This window comes from Prionailurus bengalensis, chromosome C2 (assembly GCF_016509475.1).
Source record: "Prionailurus bengalensis isolate Pbe53 chromosome C2, Fcat_Pben_1.1_paternal_pri, whole genome shotgun sequence".
In the NCBI taxonomy this organism is placed as follows: Eukaryota; Metazoa; Chordata; class Mammalia; order Carnivora; family Felidae; genus Prionailurus; species Prionailurus bengalensis.
The window spans coordinates 60,234,360-60,257,977 of NC_057350.1; the positions used below are offsets into that span (position 1 = coordinate 60,234,360).

General features: G+C 37.0%; 1 protein-coding gene across 9 annotated transcripts in view; it reads right to left on the reverse strand.

Annotated features, from left to right (window-relative positions):
- Nucleotides 1–23,618, reverse strand: part of SPICE1 (spindle and centriole associated protein 1) — a 69,142-nt gene that overhangs the window by 42,621 nt on the left and 2,903 nt on the right. For 5 of the 9 annotated variants that reach the window (XR_006299362.1, XR_006299361.1, XM_043594195.1 and 2 more), the window contains exons 2-7: nucleotides 18,695–18,793; nucleotides 15,181–15,228; nucleotides 10,617–10,760; nucleotides 6,423–6,525; nucleotides 5,256–5,362; nucleotides 2,495–2,610 (exon numbers count right to left, since the gene is read on the reverse strand). Coding sequence is in view for 7 of the 9 variants with exons in the window: in XM_043594195.1 (XP_043450130.1) it covers nucleotides 2,495–2,610; nucleotides 5,256–5,362; nucleotides 6,423–6,525; nucleotides 10,617–10,760; nucleotides 15,181–15,228; nucleotides 18,695–18,793 (617 nt within the window). In the remaining 2 variants the exon portion in view is untranslated. Of the gene's footprint in view, nucleotides 1–2,494; nucleotides 2,611–5,255; nucleotides 5,363–6,422; nucleotides 6,526–10,616; nucleotides 10,761–15,180; nucleotides 15,229–18,694; nucleotides 18,794–20,311; nucleotides 20,415–23,618 lie in introns of those variants that run through there. The other 4 variants (XM_043594197.1, XM_043594194.1, XM_043594192.1 and 1 more) reach the window with 3 other exon arrangements.

Sequence of the window (23,618 nt, forward strand, 5' to 3'; positions counted from 1 at the left end):
GATCATAAAAGCCATTTATGAAAAGCCCACAGCTAACATCATCCTCAACGGGGAAAAACTGAAAGCTTTTTCCCTGAGATCAGGAACACGACAAGGATGCCCACTCTCACCGCTGCTGTTTAACATAGTGCTGGAAGTTCTAGCATCAGCAATCAGACAACAAAAGGAAATCAAAGGCATCAAAATTGGCAAAGATGAAGTCAAGCTTTCGCTTTTTGCAGATGACATGATATTATACATGGAAAATCCGATAGACTCCACCAAAAGTCTGCTAGAACTGATACAGGAATTCAGCAAAGTTGCAGGATACAAAATCAATGTACAGAAATCAGTTGCATTCTTATACACTAACAATGAAGCAACAGAAAGACAAATAAAGAAACTGATCCCATTCACAATTGCACCAAGAAGCATAAAATACCTAGGAATAAATCTAACCAAAGATGTAAAGGATCTGTATGCTGAAAACTATAGAAAGCTTCTGAAGGAAATTGAAGAAGATTTAAAGAAATGGAAAGACATTCCCTGCTCATGGATTGGAAAAATAAATATTGTCAAAATGTCAATACTACCCAAAGCTATCTACACATTCAATGCAATCCCAATCAAAATTGCACCAGCATTCTTCTCGAAACTAGAACAAGCCATCCTAAAATTCATATGGAACCACAAAAGGCCCCGAATAGCCAAAGGAATTTTGAAGAAGAAGACCAAAGCAGGAGGCATCACAATCCCAGACTTTAGCCTCTACTACAAAGCTGTCATCATCAAGACAGCATGGTATTGGCACCAAAACAGACACATAGACCAATGGAATAGAATAGAAACCCCAGAACTAGACCCACAAACGTATGGCCAACTCATCTTTGACAAAGCAGGAAAGAACATCCAATGGAAAAAAGACAGCCTCTTTAACAAATGGTGCTGGGAGAACTGGACAGCAACATGCAGAAGGTTGAAACTAGACCACTTTCTCACACCATTCACAAAAATAAACTCAAAATGGATAAAGGACCTAAATGTGAGACAGGAAACCATCAAAACCTTAGAGGAGAAAGCAGGAAAAGACCTCTCTGACCTCAGCCGTAGCAATCTCTTACTCGACACATCCCCAAAGGCAAGGGAATTAAAAGCAAAAGTGAATTCCTGGGACCTTATGAAGATAAAAAGCTTCTGCACAGCAAAGGAAACAACCAACAAAACTAAAAGGCAACCAACGGAATGGGAAAAGATATTCGCAAATGACATATCGGACAAAGGGCTAGTATCCAAAATCTATAAAGAGCTCACCAAACTCCACACCCGAAAAACAAATAACCCAGTGAAGAAATGGGCAGAAAACATGAATAGACACTTCTCTAAAGAAGACATCCGGATGGCCAACAGGCACATGAAAAGATGTTCAGCGTCGCTCCTTATCAGGGAAATACAAATCAAAACCACACTCAGGTATCACCTCACGCCAGTCAGAGTGGCCAAAATGAACAAATCAGGAGACTATAGATGCTGGAGAGGATGTGGAGAAACGGGAACCCTCTTGCACTGTTGGTGGGAATGCAAATTGGTACAGCCGCTCTGGAAAGCAGTGTGGAGGTTCCTCAGAAAATTAAAAATAGACCTACCCTATGACCCAGCAATAGCACTGCTAGGAATTTATCCAAGGGATACAGGAGCACTGATGCATAGGGCCACTTGTACCCCAATGTTCATAGCAGCACTCTCAACAATAGCCAAATTATGGAAAGAGCCTAAATGTCCATCAACTGATGAATGGATAAAGAAATTGTGGTTTATATACACAATGGAATATTACATGGCAATGAGAAAAAATGAAATATGGCCTTTTGTAGCAACGTGGATGGAACTGGAGAGTGTGATGCTAAGTGAAATAAGCCATACAGAGAAAGACAGATACCATATGGTCTCACTCTTATGTGGATCCTGAGAAACTTGGCAGGAACCCATGGGGGAGGGGAAGGAGAAAAAAAAAAAAAAGAGGTTAGAATGGGAGAGAGCCAAAGCATAAGAGACTGTAAAAAACTGAGAACAAACTGAGGGTTGATGGGGGGTGGGAGGGAGGAGAGGGTGGGTGATGGGTATTGAGGAGGGCACCTTTTGGGATGAGCACTGGGTGTTGTATGGAAACCAATTTGTCAATAAATTTCAGAAAAAAAAAAAAAAAAAAAAACAAAGCAAAAAAAAAAAAAAAAAAAAAAAAAAGAAAATTCTGAATTAAAAAACAGCTACGAGGCAAGTCTATTCAAACACCACAAACTCTAATTAAAATAGTGTGGTATTAGAGCATAACTAGAGAGACAAGGCCAATGGACCAGAATAGTAAATCCAGAAATAGACCCAATATTATAATATGTCAATAACATATGTCAATATATATATAATATTATTATATTATATCTCAATAAAGCTGAAAATCAAAAGAAATATACTTGGAAGAAAGGGAAGCACTGTAGAGATTTATGCCACATATACATACCTGTCTACATTCGTATTTGACAGAGAGTTGATAGAGTTATCCAATTCATTCTCACTTTCTCCAGACTGGCTGTTAACGGTTCCTTCTTCTTCTTCATCATCTACTTCATTAAGAGCCTTTCTCAACGTAACAATAAAAATAAAAATACAAGTTGGTTATATATACACTCATCCTTTCTTTCTTTTTATCGTAACAATTAAGAGGTCCCTCCTTCTAAGGCTAACATCTCCACAAGTGCTCTAGAACCTAAACCCTCTCACCTCCATTCTACTCCATGACCTTCTATCTCCTGCCTCTCCAACCTCTCTCTCTGTACCGGCTTCAGCTCATCCACATTTAAATGTGAACAAGTCTCTCTCATTGTATCTTCTCCCTTTCACCACCAAACCTCTTGAAAGAGTCACCCCCCACTTCCCATTTACCATCTGTGCCCTACAACTTTGCTTCTGCCCTACCATTCCACTCAAACTGGTCTCTACAAGGTCAACATCCTCTTCTGATTTGTTCCTAAATCAAACATATTTTTTTTTAGTTTTTGCCTTCCCTTACTTCTTTGATTCATTAGACATTAATTACCACTCCTTTCTTCCCTTCAAGATCTTCTTGATACACTCTTCCTTTTAATTGGCATGATACCAGATTTCCCTGTTGTTTTTTGTTTTTTGTTTTTCTATTCCCAATCTCTTTTATTGGTTCTTCTTTCTACTATTTCTTAATATCTAATGGGACTCAAGGTCCTCCCTTTGGACCTTTTCTCCTCTCGTCTGATTCCCTTTCTGAATGATTGTAGTTCCAAAGCTGCAATCACAAGTAAAATGCTGTGAATTCTCAAATTTCTACCTTTACCCAGATTTCACTGGAGCCCTAGGCAATTATATCCAACTGCCTAAAAGATATCCCTAGTAGACATCCTATATACATATAATAAACATGTCCCAAATTAGTCATCTTCCTAAGCCTCTCCTATTATTCTTCCAGAAGCCTTGTTCCTGCCATATTACCTAAGACCATGAACAGCATCACTATCTACTGATATGCTCAAGCCAGCAAACTGGGAGGTATTCTTCTTTCTCATACATCACATCCAATCAGCTCCCAAATCCTGTCAATTCTATCCCTTTTTAAAATCTCTCAAATTTATCCCTTTTCCCCTCTACCTCCTTCTCTACTGCCACTGCTTAGGTTAGGCTCCCACTACTTCTCACTAAAATTCTATCCTAGGGTACCTGGGTAGCATCCAAGTTCAGCTCAGGTTATGATCTCACGGTTCCTGAGTTCAAGCCCCACATCAGGCTCTCTGCTGCCAGTGTGGAGCCTGCTTCGGGTCTTCTGTCTCCCTCTCTCTGCCCCTCTCCTGCTCACACTCTCTCTCAAAAATAAATATACATACATACATACATACATACATACATACATACGTAAATAAAATTCTATCCCGAGTCTTCTAATCAGATCCTCTCACCAGTCTCCTCCCTCCCAAACCCATCTTTCACTCTACAGTCAATTTCATCATGACTCTACTCTTCCTATAATCCTTTGGTGGCTCTACTCTTACTTTCTGGTTCCTTAGCCCTTCACTACCTAGTTCCTCCCTGTCTCTCTAATCTCAGCTCTTGCCAATTCCCCATCCCCATAAAAGAGACCATGATATCTGAAAGCTAACATTTTTAGTAAATGCCGAAACATAATGGTTTTTGGCTAGAGATACGGCTAATGGGTGTTGGCTATTTAAAACGTGTAATTTTACTTAACTGCCTTTGTAAATAGAAAACAATACTTAACATGTTTTTTTATGATTTTGGACCTTATAATTCCCTAGGATCAACCCTCTAATTGATGATTCTCCTTTTCTTCATAGGACATATACATAACCTAGGAAATTGCATTAAACAGGTATTGAGTCCTAATCAGTTCTAAGAAGTTGTTTTATTTTAGTATTAAATTCTTCAAGTGCTTTCAAAAAATGTGTCCCATCTCAAAATTCTAAACATTTTGAGTCATGAGTTAATCATTAATGAATTAATCATTAATTAATTAATGGTTTCAATTAGCTTAGGATATGGTTAATTAACATTTTACTACTAAAATAAATTTTCCCATCTAACTAGACAATAAATCCCAAGTTTCCTGGGTAGCTACTTTTTAAACACACTATTAGAAGGGACTAACATTTAATGAAGAGCTAGTATCTGGAATTATGCTAGGCATTTTACATAACTTATCTCAGCTGATCCTCACAACAACCATAGTAAGTATATTCTATTCCCATTTAACAAAAAAACCAAAAACACTCTGAGCCAATTCAGACACCTTAAGAAATCAACTCCAGATCAAAGAGCTAGTAAGTAATAGAATACAAACATAGATCCACCTGATTCCAAACTGCAAGTGAAAAGACTCCCCACTCCTTCCATACTGGCAGATGGAGCCCAGCTTGAAGGCCATCTCTGATGCCAACAAGCTATGTGATCTTGGACAAGGCACTTAATTTTTCCGAACCTCAGGTTTTTCTTCTGCTAAATGGAGATAATAATAGCTTACCTTGTAGGTAAGTACTCAATAAAAGGTAGCTATCATTATCCAGTCCTGTCTTGTTTGGTACAAACATTACTCACAGAGAGTGCAATAGGCTTCAGTAAGAACAATTCTAACAACCATAACTAGATATCTGTTGATATTTAAGCTTTTGAAATGTTTACCACAATACCTACATAAGCTTAATTTCCACATAAGTATGATGGCTATGAGAATAGCACATTACCTGAGGCTCTATGACAGATTCACTAAGAATGGCCTGGGTGACAGGGTCTTGATTTACCACGATGGGACCCTGAGAGGAATCAGGAGCCACTGTTACATTCGGAAACCCTGCAGAAAGAAAATAAGCAATGATGATTTTATTTCATTTAGTTAAATTGACTTTACAAACAATACACATTGCCCTAAGTTTGTTATCACATGAAAATCTTAAATAATACTAATAGTAGCTCACATTCATATAACACTTACTATATGCCAGGCACTGTTCCAAGTACTTTTACATATATTAAGTCATTTTACCCTCACAAAATCTGATGAGATTGTTACTAGTATTATCTTACAGACCAGTAAACTGAAACTCAGAGACATGAAGCAAATGGCCCCGAGTCACACTAATAAATGGCTAAGCCAAGATTGAAACTTTACACTAAAAACTAATGATCTATTTTTAGGGATTAAACAATAGATTACATACACATTAAAGTGAATAATGCTATGTATCTGAACAGAGGCAAAGTCCCTTTTAGAGACTGAAGTAGATTTAGACTTCAAATTAAGTTTTACTCAAGTTACACAAATACAAATACTTTATATGGTAACTTAATATTAATAAACTGGAAATTAAGTCATATTTTAAATTATAAAATCTTGTATATTGCCCTATAAAATATCCTAGTAAATAATAACAATTTACCTTTGCTTAGCTCAGTAATTTGTAATAGTTAATATTCTTAGTGAAAAAAACCAAATTATAATGAGTCTATGCCTAACAACTCTTATATGCTATCCACTCTAGAATACTTGTGATATAAATAATGTGGTGCCCAAGGGGCACCCGGGTGGCCCAGTCGGTTAAGCAGATGACTCTTGGTTTCAGCTCAGGTCATGATCCCACGTCCTCGTGGGTTCAAGCCCTGTGTCGGGCTCTGCACTGATGACGTACAGCCTGCTTGGATTCTCTCCCTCCCTCTTTCTCTGCCCCTCTCCCACTTGCATTGTCTCTGTCTCTCTCAAAAATAAATAAACTTTAATAAATAAATAAATAAATAAATAAATAAATAAATAAATAAAGTGGTGCCCGAGAAATGATTTAAAATTCTTCCAAGTAGCCAGCTATGGGCTATGGTTAATAAGAAAACGAAGTTTTTGTTTGAATTGAATACATTACCTGTGCGCCTACGAGGAAAATCAACAAATAGATCTTTTGCTTCAGCCATCAAATGATCAGATTTTTCCAAAACATCCTGCATCTGGTATTGATCAGAAAGAATCTAGATACGTGTTAATGATAAATATATTACTCAGAAAAATATATATACATATACTTATGAAATCACAAAGGAAAAGTCCATACAAAGGTAGCGGGCATAAAAATAACCAAAGGCCACTACCTTTCTAAAATCCTTCAGTGACAATATCCTTAAGTACCAGTAGATGGGGCTATTACAATAATTAGTAGATTTCATGTGCTTGGCCACAATCCAAGTAAGAAATACATTATTTAACTGCGAACCAGCACACATACAAATGTAAATGTATAACAGAATAAAAGTTTTACTTAACCTTACTCTTTGAGAACCACTCTGAAATTTTCCTTTTAGCTCCTATTTCATTTTTTTAAAATAATGGCTATAACACACTAACTCAATTTCACAATCCACTAAAAAGTTGTGATCCACAGTTTGAAAAACACTGGTTAAAGACATAAATCTCTGAGCCATAAATTCAGAGGTGTTTCAACCTTTAAAGTGTATTTCATAACCTACTATTGGATCATGATCAACAACTTAGAGAATATGAGCTAAGATATGAGGTTTAGGGCATCAAACAAAGTGATGTTTCTGTATTTATAAACAAGATGGATTTTTATCATGGGGGGATGAGAACCAAAACAATACCATTACAGTAGTGCCTCTGATTAGGCACTTTCAACTTAGGAACTTTCATAATTACAAGCAAGGACAATGCAGGCAAGTCAACTCTAGCCACCACCGCCAGATGGCATTCTTAAACTGAAATGAGTCACAAAATTGGAAACGATCCACTGTTTCCAACAATGATTCAAAACAATAAAGCATCTGGCAACAAATGCTCTTACCAGAATCTCTCTAGCCCATGGAAACAGGTATATAATATAACCTTAGTTACTGTTTTAGGACACTGACAAAAATAACAAGAATAAAATTCTATTTCCCTTCTTCTCCTGCTGTAGCCAACCATGTTGGCTAGCTCACTAGATGAGAATAAAGTCCTGAATTTGTTCCTTCCACAAAGAGTAAGCTTTGGAATGCTATAAGGCAAAGAGTACATTTGGAGCCAGAAGACTGGGATCCTAGGCCCAGTCAAGGGATACTAAGCAAAATCCAACCTCTCTAAACTTAGTTTGCTAATATGGAAATGAAAATACCACCACCTTCCCCAAACCCAAAGGGGTATTATCAGGATGTAGACACACTGAAAACCTGTATCATTCTAGAGATATTTGACAATGTTGTTACAACTTAAATTGTTTTATCCCATGAACCAAATTTCAGTCCCTGGTTAGCAATCTTGCAAGTACATACAATACATGCAATTAGAGCTTAGGAAAGAAAGTAAATGGAACATTATAATCTATCATTTAAACTAGAAAAACTACACACAGAATATTTCCTAATAGCAGTTTGATATTACTATTTAAAAAAACAAAAATCACTGACCTTCCATCAAAATAAAGAGATATAACTGACAGAAGCAGATTACAGAGGAATAACTTTATCATATCAAGACCTGATATTAATTATAATGAAGTCTCCAGTAAAGCCGCTGCCCTGTTGTACTCTGCCAGTCTGCCCAGCCTTCTAGGGGCAGATGGTTTGAGAGACCAGAGATCAGTGTATTGGCTTTCTTTTGCTCTTTCTAGATTTACTTATCGCTTCTTTCGGTTAAAACTCATCCTCTTGATAGGTAAGCCAATCTCTGCAAGCCCATCTGTATACATTACTTTCCCAGATGGGTTCACAGAACACAAGGCCAAAGTTATGAATGGTGGTACACAGCCTGGATTTGCAAAGGACTGTCCAAGATTCCTTCAAAAACATTATAAAAAATTTCCCATCCTAGCACTTTTGTTCTCTGATAATAAAAACCAGATTGAAATAGGAAATTGCAGAGAGACTTGGGAAGTTATTATACTTTTAGAATTTATAAAATCTTCATCAAAGTCTCCCTCTCTCTGAATCTGGACCCTCATTTGCCTGATTCCCATAACATGAATGCATCCTACAGCAAACGCCAAAGAGCTTTTCTCTGAATTTTTGTTAATCCAGGAGTCCAGCCCTGGGGGCTGGACGGGTGGCGGTAGCTCTTAATACATAATGATAACTGCCTACATGAATATTCCCAACAAGCCTTCTTCATTTGATCCCTTCACATCCCTGAACAGAGACATTACAAATTGAACATTGAAATAACAGATATACATATCCTTTGACTCAGCAATTCCATTTTTAAGAATTTGTCCTATAAATAAAGTTTTACATGTACTTAAAAACATTCAAGGATATTCAATGTATTATTTGTAGAACCAAGACAGGTAATAATCTGTGGGTGACAGACCTGCCACTTATCCACCAATCTCCTTTCTTTCCATTTTCCTTTCAACAGCAGAATCCCCAAGTTTTAGCCAAGTACATAGCTAGATTTCCTAACCATCATTCCAGGTGAGAATGGTCATGTGATGAATTTCTGGATAATGGGAGACAAGCCAGAATTTCTGGGCAGTATGTGAAAGGAGTAGCATGCATTCTCTTCCCCTTTTCATGCTGGCTGGAATACAGCTGAAGGAAGCTGGAACAGCCATTCTCTACTCAAGAGGTGGAAGTCCTGGAATAAAAGGCCCCAGCGTCCCAACCAACTACCATTTTCTTCTCAATTGTTTTATAGACAGAAATAGATTTCTATTTTGTTTAAACCACTATATCTTGGGGTCATTCTTCTTCCAGAAGCCTAAGCTTTACTCCAGTACACTTCCTAAGTGCCCACAAATAAAGCAGTAAATAAACTGTGGTACATCTATATACTATCTGGCCAAAAAAAAAAAAAAAGAAGAAAAAAAGAAAAGGTAGATTTCTAGATACCGACATGGATAACTTCCAAAATATATTGTTAAATGGAAGTACCTGAATCCTACTAACAGCAGAGGTTCTCAATCCTGCAACGTACTAAAATTACACAAAAACTGTCTAAAAAATACCCACATCACAGGTCCACTAAATCAGAACATCCTTGTACAGCTACATCTTGGTCCAAATGTGGTGATTATTTAATGGAAGTTCTCAACCCTGATCTACTGTGCAGTGAGTGTTGAGAACCACGACACCAGAGCCTGAGGAGCGGCCCTGGAGTGGAGGCAGAGAGACTTCACACACCCTCTTTCACCGCTCTTCCTCTGATCCCTACTTCTACCACACCCATTCCGTGTATAAGCAATTCAGAACCTGAGCAGGAGCCACAAGAGATGGGACACAAAAGCCCAGAGCCACCTCAAGGGGGCTGCCTTGTTTCCTGGTCACTGAGAATTACCCTATAACGTTGAAATATGCATGACGGTCCAAGATCACCAAACCATACTTATCTATAAAGAACCATATTCCCTCCATCCACTGTTCTTTTTATAAGTTCATGTAAACGTTTATTTGGGAGCTAGAATTCTTCCTGCTGATATATAAGATCAAGACTTTTACATTTCACTAAGAAGCCTAATGGATTCCTCAAAAGACAGAGTGATTTAAAGCTGCAGTGAAAGGTCACCCAGACATCCAAGTGCCATAAGTTTCAATAATGAACAAGAAGCAACACGACAAAGTATATTTCATTTACAATGATTACAGTGATATCATCCCAAATAAAAGATTTTTTACTGTGGTTTCCTCTTATTTGCCATATTGTTTATTCCTATACATCTGATTACTTATTCAAACACCCTACATCTGTCAAAAGATTAAGCCAAAGACAAATGGCTAACACATTTTTTTTGCAAAGTAATCAATCTAACATCACTTGTGTGAACTGAGAAAAGTAATTATCTATATGACACTAATTATGTGCCAAGGACTGTCCTAATCCCTTTATTACTACATATCACGAAAATCTCTTAACAATACAGTCAGACAAGTCACACAAACAGTAACTTGCAGAGCAGGAATTCAAACCTCCAAACTAGACTAATCATCACTCTGCTGCTTTTTTCAAAGTCCATGTGTAGATCACTGTATAAGGACGCAATCATTTGCCAGACCTTCTCCAATGTGAATCAAATTTAGGGGGAAAGAGAGAACCCCATTTATCACTTCTTCTCTAATATTATGCAGCTCAGCATTACCTCCCTCATGATAGATAATCTCCTTCTCTCAAGATGAGAAATTTCTGGTTTCTGCTTCTTCCATTTTCTCTTCAAAGCTTTTTCTTGCAGTTCCCAGTGTACTAATGCTCTGTTCTTTGATTTGTGTATTTCATGACGACGTATCTGTACAGAAGGAAAAAAAATATAAAAGAATGTTTCAGGAACAAAGATGTTACCTATTCAGATGGTGGGAACACCTAATCTAACTCATCTTTTAAAAATATTTTTCTGGTCCAACACATATATATTTATTCATATTCACAACCAAAATTTTCACAGTCTTCTACATTTTCAAAAGAAGTTAAAAAAAGAAGTCTCTAGAACTAGTAGACCTAGCAAAAAGACAAAATGAAAAAAATATCAATTTTTACCTCCTTTGTACAAGACTACTCAACAAACTGCTATTTTTCAAACTGCAGGTGAAGACTCATTTAATGGGTGGCAAAATCAATTCATGGGTCAAATCAACATTTTTGAAATAAAATAGAATATAGAATAGAAAATATTAAGAGTACATCACATTTAATAAAGTTAAAAACTGTGTTTTATTAAACTTTTCAGTTATGCATGTGTGTATATGTACAATTACATATACACACACAGTGACTAACCACAATGTAAAAGATACAAAGCCCACTGAGTCACCTTTGGCAAAGTCACACCCATTTCATAATACTCAAATCATGACCAAAAACTAACAATGCACTATTTTTTTAGAGCCCTGCAAAGGCTACATGTGGAAGAGGGTCGCTGGAGATGCAGAACTCCAAGAAAGTAGAATTGCTGAAGCAGAAGCAGAGATTTGAACCACAACTTAAGAGTTAGAGGAGAGGGGCGCCTGGGTGGCGCAGTCGGTTAAGCGTCCGACTTCAGCCAGGTCGCGATCTCGCGGTCCGTGAGTTCGAGCCCCGCGTCAGGCTCTGGGCTGATGGCTCGGAGCCTGGAGCCTGTTTCCGATTCTGTGTCTCCCTCTCTCTCTGCCCCTCCCCCGTTCATGCTCTGTCTCTCTCTGTCCCAAAAATAAATAAAAACGTTGAAAAAAAAAATTAAAAAAAAAAAAAGAGTTAGAGGAGAGTTCACAGAGATGGCTAAGGAAAAGGAGCAGATACTGACTTCACAAGCACTCTAGTATTCAGAACTATGGAGAGAACAAGATCTATAGGGCATCTGATAAAACGTACCGCAACAACCAAATACCGTGTAAAGATTCTGAAGACCAAAAACCAACTGGGGAAATACGAATATGGACTGGGAATTAGGCAATACCAAAAAATTATTGTTACTTTTATTAGGTATGATAACAGCATTGTGGTTATATAAGAAAATATCTGCATTTTTTTAAATGCAAACTGAATATGTTGGCACAAAATGACACGTTCTCTGAGATTTGCTTTAAAATGCTACAGTGAAGGAAGAAAAGGGTATGAAAAATGAAGCAAATATGGCAAAATTTTAATAACTATTATATCTGGGTGAACACTGTATGGGTGATCTTTATACTTTTGTCTCCATTGTCACATAAATTTGAAATTTTTCATAATAAAAAAATTTAAGTCAGTAGGGGATCATTACTATCCTCAACAAATATTTAATGAGTATCTACTAGGATTAAGATTCCCAGATGCACAGAGACATATAAGAGGCAGCCCCTATCCCTCAAAAGCATTAACAATCTGCCCAGGGAGATTGGGAACATACAGCTGACCTTTGAATGACAAGGGTTTGAACTACGTGGATCCACTTGTACATGGACTTTTTTCAATAAATACAGTACAGTACTATAAATGTAATTTCTCTTCCTTATGATTTCTTAGTAACATTTTCCTTTCTTTAACTTCATTTATTGTAAGAATATAGTATATAATACATATTACATACAATATACATGTTAATCATCTGTTTATGTTATCAGTAAGCCTTCCTGTCAATAGTAGGCTATTAGTAGTCAGGTTTTGGTGGAGTCAAAGCTCATACACAGATTTTTGACGGTGCAGGGGGTTGGCACCCGTAACTCCTACACTCTTCAAGGGCCAACTGTACATGTAAAAATAAATGATATGCATTAGGCAGCACGTACTTAATGCCTCATACACAGTACGTACAACCACAGTTCAGAGGAGATACCAATTGTTGGGCAGCTTCAAAAAACTTCACACTTAGAACAGAGCTATAATAATCAAGACAACGTGGTGAGGCATAAGGATAGACATATAGATTGGTGGAATAAAACTTAGTGTCCAAACCAAACCCTTATGTTTACAGACCATTGATTTTCAACAAGGGTGTCAAGATAATTCAATGGAGAAATGGCACATAGGACAACAGGGTATTCATTTAGAAAAGAATGAAGTTGGACCCCTATCTCACACTATATACAAAAATTAACTCAAAATGGATCAAAGACCTAAATATAAGAACTAAAATTATAAAACTTTTAAAAGGAAACATAGAAGTAAATTTTTATGAATCTTGGGTTAGATAATGGTTTCTTAGATATGACACTAAAAGCACAGGTGACAAAAGATAGATAAACAAGTTCATCAAAAGTAAAAACTTTTAGGGGTGCCTGGGTGGCTCAGTCAATTAAGCATACGACTTCGGCTTAGGTCATGATGTCACAGTTTGTGGGTTCGAGCCCCGCGTCAGGCTCTGTGCTGATAGCTCAGTGTCTGGAGCCTGCTTCAGATTCTGTGTCTCCCTCTCCCTCTGCCCCTCCCCTGCTCATGCTCTGTCTCTCTCTGTCTCAAAAATAAATAAACATTAAAAAATTTAAAATTAAAAAAAAATTTAATTAATTAATTAAAAACTTTTGTGCTTCAAAAATACCTATCAAGAAAATGAAAAGAAAACCAACAGAATGGGAGAAAGTATTTGCAAATCATACATCTTATAAGGAACTTGGATCCAAAATGTGTAAAGAACTCTTACAACTCAAAAATAAAAACACAAGTAATCCAATTTTTAACTGTCTAAGGAATCTCAATAGACATTTCCCCAAAGAAGAAAATAATACAAAGAGCCAATATGCACACAAAAGGATGCTTAACATCATGAGTCATTAGGGCAAATCTAAACCACAATGAGATTCCACTTTACACCCACCAGGAAAACTAAAACCAAAAATACAATAATAACAAGTGTTGGCAAGGGATATGGAAAAAGTGGAACCCTCATGCATGATAAGAATGTAAATAGTGCAGGGGCACCTGAGTGGCTCAGTCGGTTAAGCATCCGACTTTGGTTCAGGTCATGATCTCACAGTTGGTGAGTTCGAGCCCCGCGTTGGACTCTGGGCTGACAGCTCAGAGCCTGGAGCCCGCTTCAGATTGTGTGTCTCCCTCTGTCTGCCCCTCCATTGCTTGCACTCTGTCTCTCACATTGCCTCAAAATTAAATAAACATTAAAAAAAATTAAAAAAAAAAAAAAAGAATGTAAATAGTGCAGCCACTGTGAAAAACTGTGAAAAACTGTTTGGCAGCTCTTCAGAAAGCTAACTATAGAGGCACCATATGACCCAGCAATTCTACTCCCAGGTATACAACAAGAGTACTAAGAACATATGTTCGCCCAAAACTTGTACATGAATGTTCATAGCAGCATTATTCATAACAGTCAAAAAGTGAAAATAACCCACATATCCAACAATGGACATATGGATAAATAAAATATGGCATATCCATATGATGTAACAGTATTCAGCAATATAAAGAATGAAGAACTGATACATTCTACAACATGGATGAGCCTTGAAAACGTTATGCTAGACACAAAAGGACACACACTATATTCCATTTATATGAAATGTCCAGAATAGGTAAATCCATAGAGACATAAAGTAGATTAGGTGTTGACAGGGATTAGAAGGAGGGGGAGTATACAGAGTGACTGTTAATGGGTACAGGGTTTCTTTTAGGGAGTGATGAAAATCTTCTAAAATTAGAAAATGATGATAGGTATATAACTCTATGAATACACTGAAAACCAATGGGTTGTACACTTTAAAATGGTGGATTTTATGGTATGTGAATTGTATTGTAATAAAGCTGCTTTTTTAAAAATCACAGTAGAAACCTTTCTAAAAGTAAGCCTTGAACTAGGATAAGAAAGCAAAGTAATATTTGGACATGCACACAAAAAGGCACACAAACTGTTCCAAGTAAAGAAAACGGCATGAATTGAGGCTCAAATGTGGAAATATACATGGCATATTCAAGGAATAAATTAGTACATTGACTAGACCAGTACGTTTGTATAGGGAAGTAATAATAAAGCTAGAGATATCTATGATGTGTACAGGACAATACTGACCACAGAGATTTGAACTGTAAACCAAACCTATCTAATAAAATTTTAATACACACTAAGTGACATTCCTAGGTAAATTCAGGAAATACTGAAGATATGCTTTTCAATTTTATATAGACATAAGATTAAATAAAACTAAACAACTTCCAGGAAGTGTCTCTGGTTTCTATTCTGAATGTCAGAAACCAAATACTAAATGAAACATTGAATAAATCTTAACTTTTGATATTAAACTTACCAGATCCTCAGGAGTTGCCCGATGAACTGTAAGATCATTCACAGTATTCTGCAAAAAAAGAGGACCTTTCTTTAAAAACAACAAAAAAAAGATTTCTTGTAAAATATTAGTATATATAGGATTTTTTAAAAAATAGGACTTCAATGTTTATTAACTTTCTTTGAGTTATTTCCTTACAGGAAAATTTGTCTTTAGACTAGGTTAAAAAACATTTAAAATCAGTTTTAGTTTATTTTTGATAAATTCATTTTCCTTTTTTAAAAAAAACCTTCTTTTTTAACTTTTTTTTTAAGTAATCCTTATGCTCAGTGTGGGGTTCAAATTCACAACCCTGAGATCAAGAGTTGAATGCTCTACTGACTGAGCCAGGCAGGCGCCGCTCAAAAATCTCCTTTTCTTAGTTTAAGCCTTCTGTACCTTTTTTTCTCCTATATGCCAGATGGGCCTCAGTTATAAGATTATGTACTTAACTAAGCAAGCTAACCTCCAAGAAACCTTTCTTTAAAGAGTTAAGGGATTTGTCTGATCATCTCATTTTAGCAAGATAAAACTGCTATTTTAAACTGAAATAGGGGTACCTGGGTGGCTCAGTTGGTAGAGCTTCTGATTCTTGGTTTAGGCTCAGGCCATGATCCCAGGGTCATGGAATTGAGCCCTATGTAGCCCCACATCAGGATCCATGCTGAGCAAGGAGCCTGCTTAAGATTCTCTCTTTCTCTCTCTGCCCCTCTCCCCTGCTCACACACTCTCAAAGTAAATAAACAAATAAATAAAATTATTTATATTCTTACATAATATATAAAACAAATGCGTTTATTTAAATTAAAATAAAATGTTAGTTTTATTATTCAAACTTCTTATCACATTTTTTCACATCCTCCAGAAAGTTATATCACACCTATGACCTTATATTGTTCATTTATGTGTGGTGAGGTAGGAGTATGTACTGGATTTTAATGGCTGAAAATGGATTCAAACTCCTGGGACCAAAACGAATTTCTGTCCAGGAACCAGTATCCTCAATTTAAATATTAATATGGATTATTGTTAGTTGTCTTGGTTAAAAAATAACAGGCTATTTTTAGATGTCTTACAGAAAATAAGCAGTGTATTTACCAAGCAGTCATACATTCCATTAAAACAATAAATAAAACAGGGTAGTATGTAATTCAAAATGAGTAAGTTTAACTAAAATTGTAGTTTTCAAAATGCACTCCGGAATGAGGCACCTCTCAAGATTCCTGAAAGATAAACTGTGATCACTACAGAGAGGTTAAATCTGTATCCATGTAAACAACTTAAGCATAGAATCTGTCACACATAATAAGGGATAAAGTCCGAGTGCACTGTATAATTTCATAAAATATGAAAATAGTCACTTATGTAAAAAGGTACTAAACCTACATGGCAGGTCTACCACACTGCACAACTCCAGGAACTCCCACTATTACTGTAGTCCATGTAAAAGTACCCCCTTGGAACTAAGCAATGCACAGCCTACACAACTTTAAGTAGCTGCCCTACAATTTGGCCCTTTCCAAAATGACTTCAGCCATTTTGTCATACAGATTTGGTAAGGCAGGAAATAAAAGAAGTTAGAGTTCTACTTCTAACAGAAATAGAACTGGATCTGGTGAAATGGCTTATATTAGAAGATGGATATATTCAAAGACCTAACTTTTTGGTCACTGTTCATACTTAACTCAAGGGTTCTCTATACTAAAATTGCCATTCCTTTCATATTAATTTTGAAAAGTACAAGATAGGGGCACCTGGGTACCTGAGTCAGTTGAGTGTCTGACTCCTGGTTTCGGCTCAGGTCGCGATGTCAAAGTTCATGGGTTCGAGCCCGGAGTCAGGCTCTGTGCTGACAGCAAGGAGCCTACTTGTGGTTCTCTCTCTCCTTCTCTCTCTCTCTGCCCCTCCCCCGCTCATGCTGCATGCTCGCTCTCTCTCAAAATAAAAATAAACTTTAAAAAAAGAGTTTAAAAAAAAAAGTACAAGGGGCGCCTGGGTGGCGCAGTCGGTTAAGCGTCCGACTTCAGCCAGGTCACGATCTCGCGGTCCGTGAGTTTGAGCCCCGCGTCAGGCTCTGGGCTGACGGCTCAGAGCCCTGGAGCCTGCTTCCGATTCTGTGTCTCCCTCTCTCTCTGCCCCTCCCCCATTCATGCTCTGTCTCTCTCTGTCCCAAAAATAAATAAAAACGTTGAAAAAAAAAATTAAAAAAAAAAAAGTACAAGATCTAACTATAAGATCTTGAGAATTATTCTTAATAATCATAACAAAATTCAAGAATATAAGTTATATGCTTGGATTTAGTTCTCATGGGAGAAAATATAATTTCATTAATACTACTATTGCTTAAAACTATTTTCTTTTGAAATTGCCTTTATATATAAATTATAAGCCATTTCAAAAAAATCTCATTATTTTTATCAAAACAGTATTATTCAGTTTGATCTCTCCTCCTTCATTCACCATTTACTCCAAATGACTTAAAACTACTTTCAAGTTCAGTCTACAAAAAACAGATTTTTCCAGCACTAGAGATAATAAAAAAGCAAATGAGGAAAATTCTGAATGTAATTTCAAATGGTGGGTTTCGATTATGTTTTGAGCAATAGCAGCATATCAGAACAAATATTAAACTTCCCAAAGTAACCACTCTGAAGTAGACAACTTAAGTTATCATATCCATTTTTTTCTTTTAATCAGTTTCATGTATTACCTTAGAGTCACACCCTTATAATATCTTATAGCAAATCAAATGACAACAAAGTAATATAAATGCAGATAAGTCCCCCTGACCCACTTCAAAAAGGCTGTCAGTTTGCCCAGAAGTTTCCAAGTCCAAAAGAATCCCAGAGATCCAAAGTAGTCCCTGACTAGTTGCTCTCCACAACTAGAAAGAAAAGGAACCTAAAGTGTTATGGTCCAAACTAAAGTACCAAGCTGCACAAGATAAAGATCCCCTTGATAATACCAAACAGTATCAGAGTGGAAGCCAGGGATCACATGTCCCAAGTACTTGAGACTTGTCTTACATCTTAACAGAACCTTTCTACTGAAACTGACCAGCCTCAGGAGGTGAAAAACAAACAATTCAGGAGAGAGAGTAAGAATCACCCATTTTATCAGCCAAAAATGCCACTCATATGATTATGATGTCACTGGTTGCCATGGGCAAATCTAAAAAAAGTACCAAAAAAATTCAGACTTCAGCAACACAGGTTAGCTACAGTTGCCTTAAGCAGTGAGTTTTCAAAGTTCGGGAGGGGAGATTTTTAAAAACACTCCCCACCCTCTTAAGATTCTCTCTTCAAAGGAGGTAGAGGTTACGGGCCTCGCATGTGTATTCTTAAAAAAATCCCCAAAGGATTCTGCTCTTAAACACTCCCAGAAATCTATTGAGCCCTATTACATTTAAAGCACTGTCTTGTGTAGACTAGGTTCATGTCATCACATCTATTCCTCCAGAGCAATCTTACAGGTTTATTATCCCGCCTAGACTTACATCCCATTCTTGCTTCACTGATGTTTTCTTCTTCTTTACTTTCAGCGCTTTCCTTCCGCCTCCTCGGGTACCATAACGGTTCACTCTGACAAGTGACATCTAGAAGTAATAATCATACCACATTTTTAAAATAGAATAAAAAGTGGTAATTAGGTATCACCAGATGGGAACAAAGACATCTAAGAAAATAAACTAAAGTGTCAGTAGAAAAATTTAAGCATTATGAAGGGAACAGCCTACCAAAAATACTTGGTTCTTGGGGCGCCTGGGTGGCACAGTCAGTTAAGCATCCGACTTCAGCCAGGTCACGATCTCACGGTCCGTGAGTTCGAGCCCCTCGTCAGGCTCTGGGCTGATGGCTCGGAGCCTGGAGCCTGTTTCCGATTCTGTGTCTCCCTCTCTCTCTGCCCCTCCCCCGTTCATGCTCTGTCTCTCTCTGTCCCAAAAATAAATAAACGTTGAAAAAAAAAATCAAAAATACTTGGTTCTTTTACTTCACAATTAGAAAACTGTACTGGTAACTATAGTAAAACAGGTTTCAAGTTAATAACTTATGTATATCTGCTTAACAAAGAACTCCAGGAATAAAAATTATGACCTAAAACAGAGCTATGGCAGTAGTCACAAGCTTTGTCATCAGTTAAACTTCACCATTAATAGAGAAAATGTCAGTCAACATGCTAACAATCTAAAAGAAAAAGGAAAAAGGCAGAGAGCTGGAGTTCTTTATTAAGCATTCTAGCATTCAAAACCACTACCAGATATGTATGTGTTTACTTAAAATAAAGGTGGCTAAAGTTTACAAAACAAGTGAGTTATATCATTTCTAGTATATTTCCACATAACACTAAATGGGGATGACTATTGATACTAAACTAGCATTTGGAAATTGCCAACATTTGCTTGGCACTTGAAATAGCAATGCTAAGGATACTGGACTAAACATTACACAAAATTTGAAAAAGACTCATACTAGGATTTTACAATATGTATATATGACTTTTAACAAGCAACACATATACATGAACTTCATTACACAGCTAAATAATTACAGAACTTTCCAGCTGACCCCCTTAGTCCAAATTATCTTAAAACAAAAGACTGTAGTATTTTCCTTATGTACATTTTAAAAAATTATTTAGTCGACTGTAATAAAAACACCTAAATGCAAGTATTTTCATAGGCTTCTCCTTAGTCCTCTTTGCATTCTGTCTTAATCCATCATATTCATTCCTCGAACATGTTATCTATTTTCAGGTTTTACAATCCAGCAAAAGAGAAAAGCCTGGCTTTTACAAGTTAGAGAAAAATCTTTAACTTGTGTTATAGTGATCATGCTGATAATGATGAGGACAGTGAAGATTGTGATAATGATGGCATTAGCTAACACATATTATGTGCATGCTGTCTACAAGGTAGTGTTCCATGTAAGCTCTTCCTACACAGTACTTCCCTTAATTCTAACAATAATTCCATTAAGTACTTACTATTTGTCACTCATTTTACAGCTAAGGGACAAATAGTTAACCAACTGTGAAGGTCACACAGTAAGTGGCAGAACCATAAATACCATTTTAAAAATGTGGAATAGAACAGAACTAAAAGTCCAGAACAAACCTTTACATTTACAATCAGTATATTTTCAACAGAGGTGCCGAGAAATAATTCAATAGGGAAAGAACAGTCTTTTCAACAAATGGTGCTGGAACAACTGGAAATCCATACAAAAAAGAATGAGTTAAGACCTCTACCTCACAACATATATACAACTTAACTTAAACTACCAACTTCAGTGTAAGAGCTAAAAGTTCAAAACTCCCAACAGAAAACATAAGCATAAATCTTCATGAAACTTGGGTTAAGCAATGGTTTCTTAGATATAACACTAAATATAGAACACTAAAGAAACCAAAGAAAAAATAAAGTGGACTCCATCAAAATCTAAAACTTCTGTGCTTCAAAAGACACCATGAAGAAACTGAAATGAGGGGGCACCTGGGTGGCTCAGTCAGTTGAGCATCTGACTTCAGCTCAGGTCATGATCTCACCATTTGTGGGTTCAAGTCCACAACAGGCTTTACACTGATAGCATGGAGCCTGCTTCAGATTCTCTCTCTCCCCTTCTCTGCCTCTCTCTTGCTCATGCTCTCTCACTCTCAAAAAAATAAACATTAAAAAAAGAAAGAAAGAAAATGAAATGATAGCCAACAGAATGGGAGAAAATATTTGCAATTCATATCTGATAAGGAACTTGGATCCAAAATATATTTAAAAAAAAAAAGGAAACCTTACAACTCAACAATTAGAAACACAAATACTCCAATTTTATTTATTTATTTATTTTTATTTATTTATTTTTGAGACAGAGAGAGACAGAGTGCAAGTGGGGGAGGGGCAGAGAGAGAGGGAGACACAGAATCCGGAACAGGCTCCAGGCTCTGAGCTGTCAGCACAGAGCCTGACACGGGGCTCGAACCCACGAACCATGAGATCATGACCTGAGCCGAAGTCGGATGCTTAACCGACTGAGCCACCCAGGCGCCCCATACTTGATATTTTTTAAAAGTGGAATTGTTTCACACATTTTTTTCAACATTTAAAAAAGCTAAGCATGTGTATCATAATGTATTGAATTAGTGATTTAGTTGTAAGATTTTTTAAATTTATTTAAATTCAAGTTAGTTAGCATATAGTGTAGTACTCGTTTCAGTAGAACCCAGTGATTCATAACATACATATAACACCCAGTGCTTATCCCACAAGTGCCCTCCTTAATGCCCATCACCCAATTAACCCATCCTCCACCCACCTCCCTTCCATCAACCCTCCATTTGTTCTCTGTATTTAAGAGTCTCTTATGGTTTGCCTTCCTCTCTGTTTTTAAGTTATTTTTCCTTCCCTTCCCCTATGTTCATCTGTTGTGTTTCTTAAATCCCACATAAGAGTGAAATCATATGATATTCGTCTTTCTCTGATTGACTTATTTCGCTTATTATCATACACTAGTTGCATCCACATTGTTGCAAATGAAAAGATTTCAGTCTTTTTCATCACCAAGTAATATTCCACTGCATATATATAGTATAATGGGATATACATACATTATTAATTAATTGTTGATTAATATATCTTATAAGCACTTATTTATGCTAAGCACTTCACATTTAATCCCACAACGCTATGAGGCACATACTTTCTTGAGAGACAATACAGCACAGTGGTTAAGAGTATACTCTGAAACCAGACTGTCTGGGTTCACATCCCAGCTTTGCCAGTAATTGTAAAATGGAACTAATTAAATACATAAGATGCTTAGATCCCCTGCCTCACACATACTAAGTTCTATTTAGGATTAATGATGATGATGTTACTGGCAGCTATTAACCATTTCTCAAATGAGAAAAATGGGGCTTAGAGAGATTACGTATATTATATTGCTTAAAGTCACAAATAAGGGGCAGCTTGGAGGTGACATTCAACACCAGGTCTAAATGTAATGCACCGCCTAGAAAATAGTACCAACACTGCATTATCTCTGATTGGTTCCATGTTTTCCAAATTCTCTACAATGAACCCAGGTTACTCCTAAGATAATTCATTTCATGTTACATTATTTATAATCCTATATTTATTCAGGGGCTGAAATTCTACAAGCCTCAATTGTGAAAAACCTACCATGAATCTGAAGTATGCAAAAACTTATGAGCAGTCAAAAGGCCCAGGTACTTGTTTCTTTCATTCATGAGGCCCTCAACATCACAATATTTGAAATTTAGGAAAAGCAGTACTTTTTAAATCATAGCTATTTGTACACTAATGGTGACTTCTGATGGTAAATATAATGTATTCAAACAGAACTTTTCTTAAGCAAAGAGACAAGGAAATTAATATAAACAATTGATCAAATGCCTGAGTATTATTTGTGGAAATATCAACAGTTATCAATTTTAGCATAAGAAGATGTTATGTCCAAAACACCTCCATATTCACTGCCAAAAACAGTGGTGAAATGAAGGGATATGCTATGGTCCGAATGTGTCCCCCCAAAATTCATGTTAAATTCTAACCCCCAAAAGTGATGGAATTAGGAGATGGATGGAGCCTTTGGAAAGTGGGGTCTTTGGGAGGCAGAGCCCTCATGAATAGGGCTAGTGCCGTCATAAAAGAGGCTCCAGAGAGATCTCTAACCCCTTTCACCATGTGAGGACACAGCAAGGTATGCTGGCTATGAACCAGGAAGAGGAGCCTTACCAGAACACGACCATGCTAGAGCCTTGATATTGGACTTCCCAGCCTCCAGAACTATGAGAAAAAAAAAACTCTCATTTATAAGCTATCTAGTCTGGTATTTTGTTATGGAAGTCTGAATGAACTGAGTATACAACTGTTATCTTTTTTTTTTTTCCACTTCAATTTAGCCTAGCAAAGCTGGCTGTGGTTACTCTAAGACAACTCACAATGAATCATGACCACTGTATAATCCCTGACCCTTGAGTTTGGGCAGAATCCATGGCTTATTTAGTTTTTTTTCCCCCATGATTTGTTTTATCCAGTAAAACAAGACAAATGTGAGATATCATTCCTTTGATCACATTATGTTATATAAGTCTTATATATAGTCTTATAAGTCTTATATATAAGCCTTATGTTATATAAGGAGAGTAGAGCAAGAGAGTCCTCCTGCTAGCCTTGAAGAAGCCAACTGTCACTGTGACTGTCTGTAAAAAGGGCCATATGGTGGGGGCAGGGGGTGGGGGCAGGGAGGGTGCCTGGATGGCTCAGTTGGTTGAGCGTCTAACTCTTGATCTCAGCTCAGGTGTTGACCTCAAGGTCATGAGTTCAAGTCCCACCTTGGGCTCCACACAGAGCACACACTGGGCGTGGAGCCTACTTAAAAAGGGGGGAGGGGCCGTATGGCAGGGAA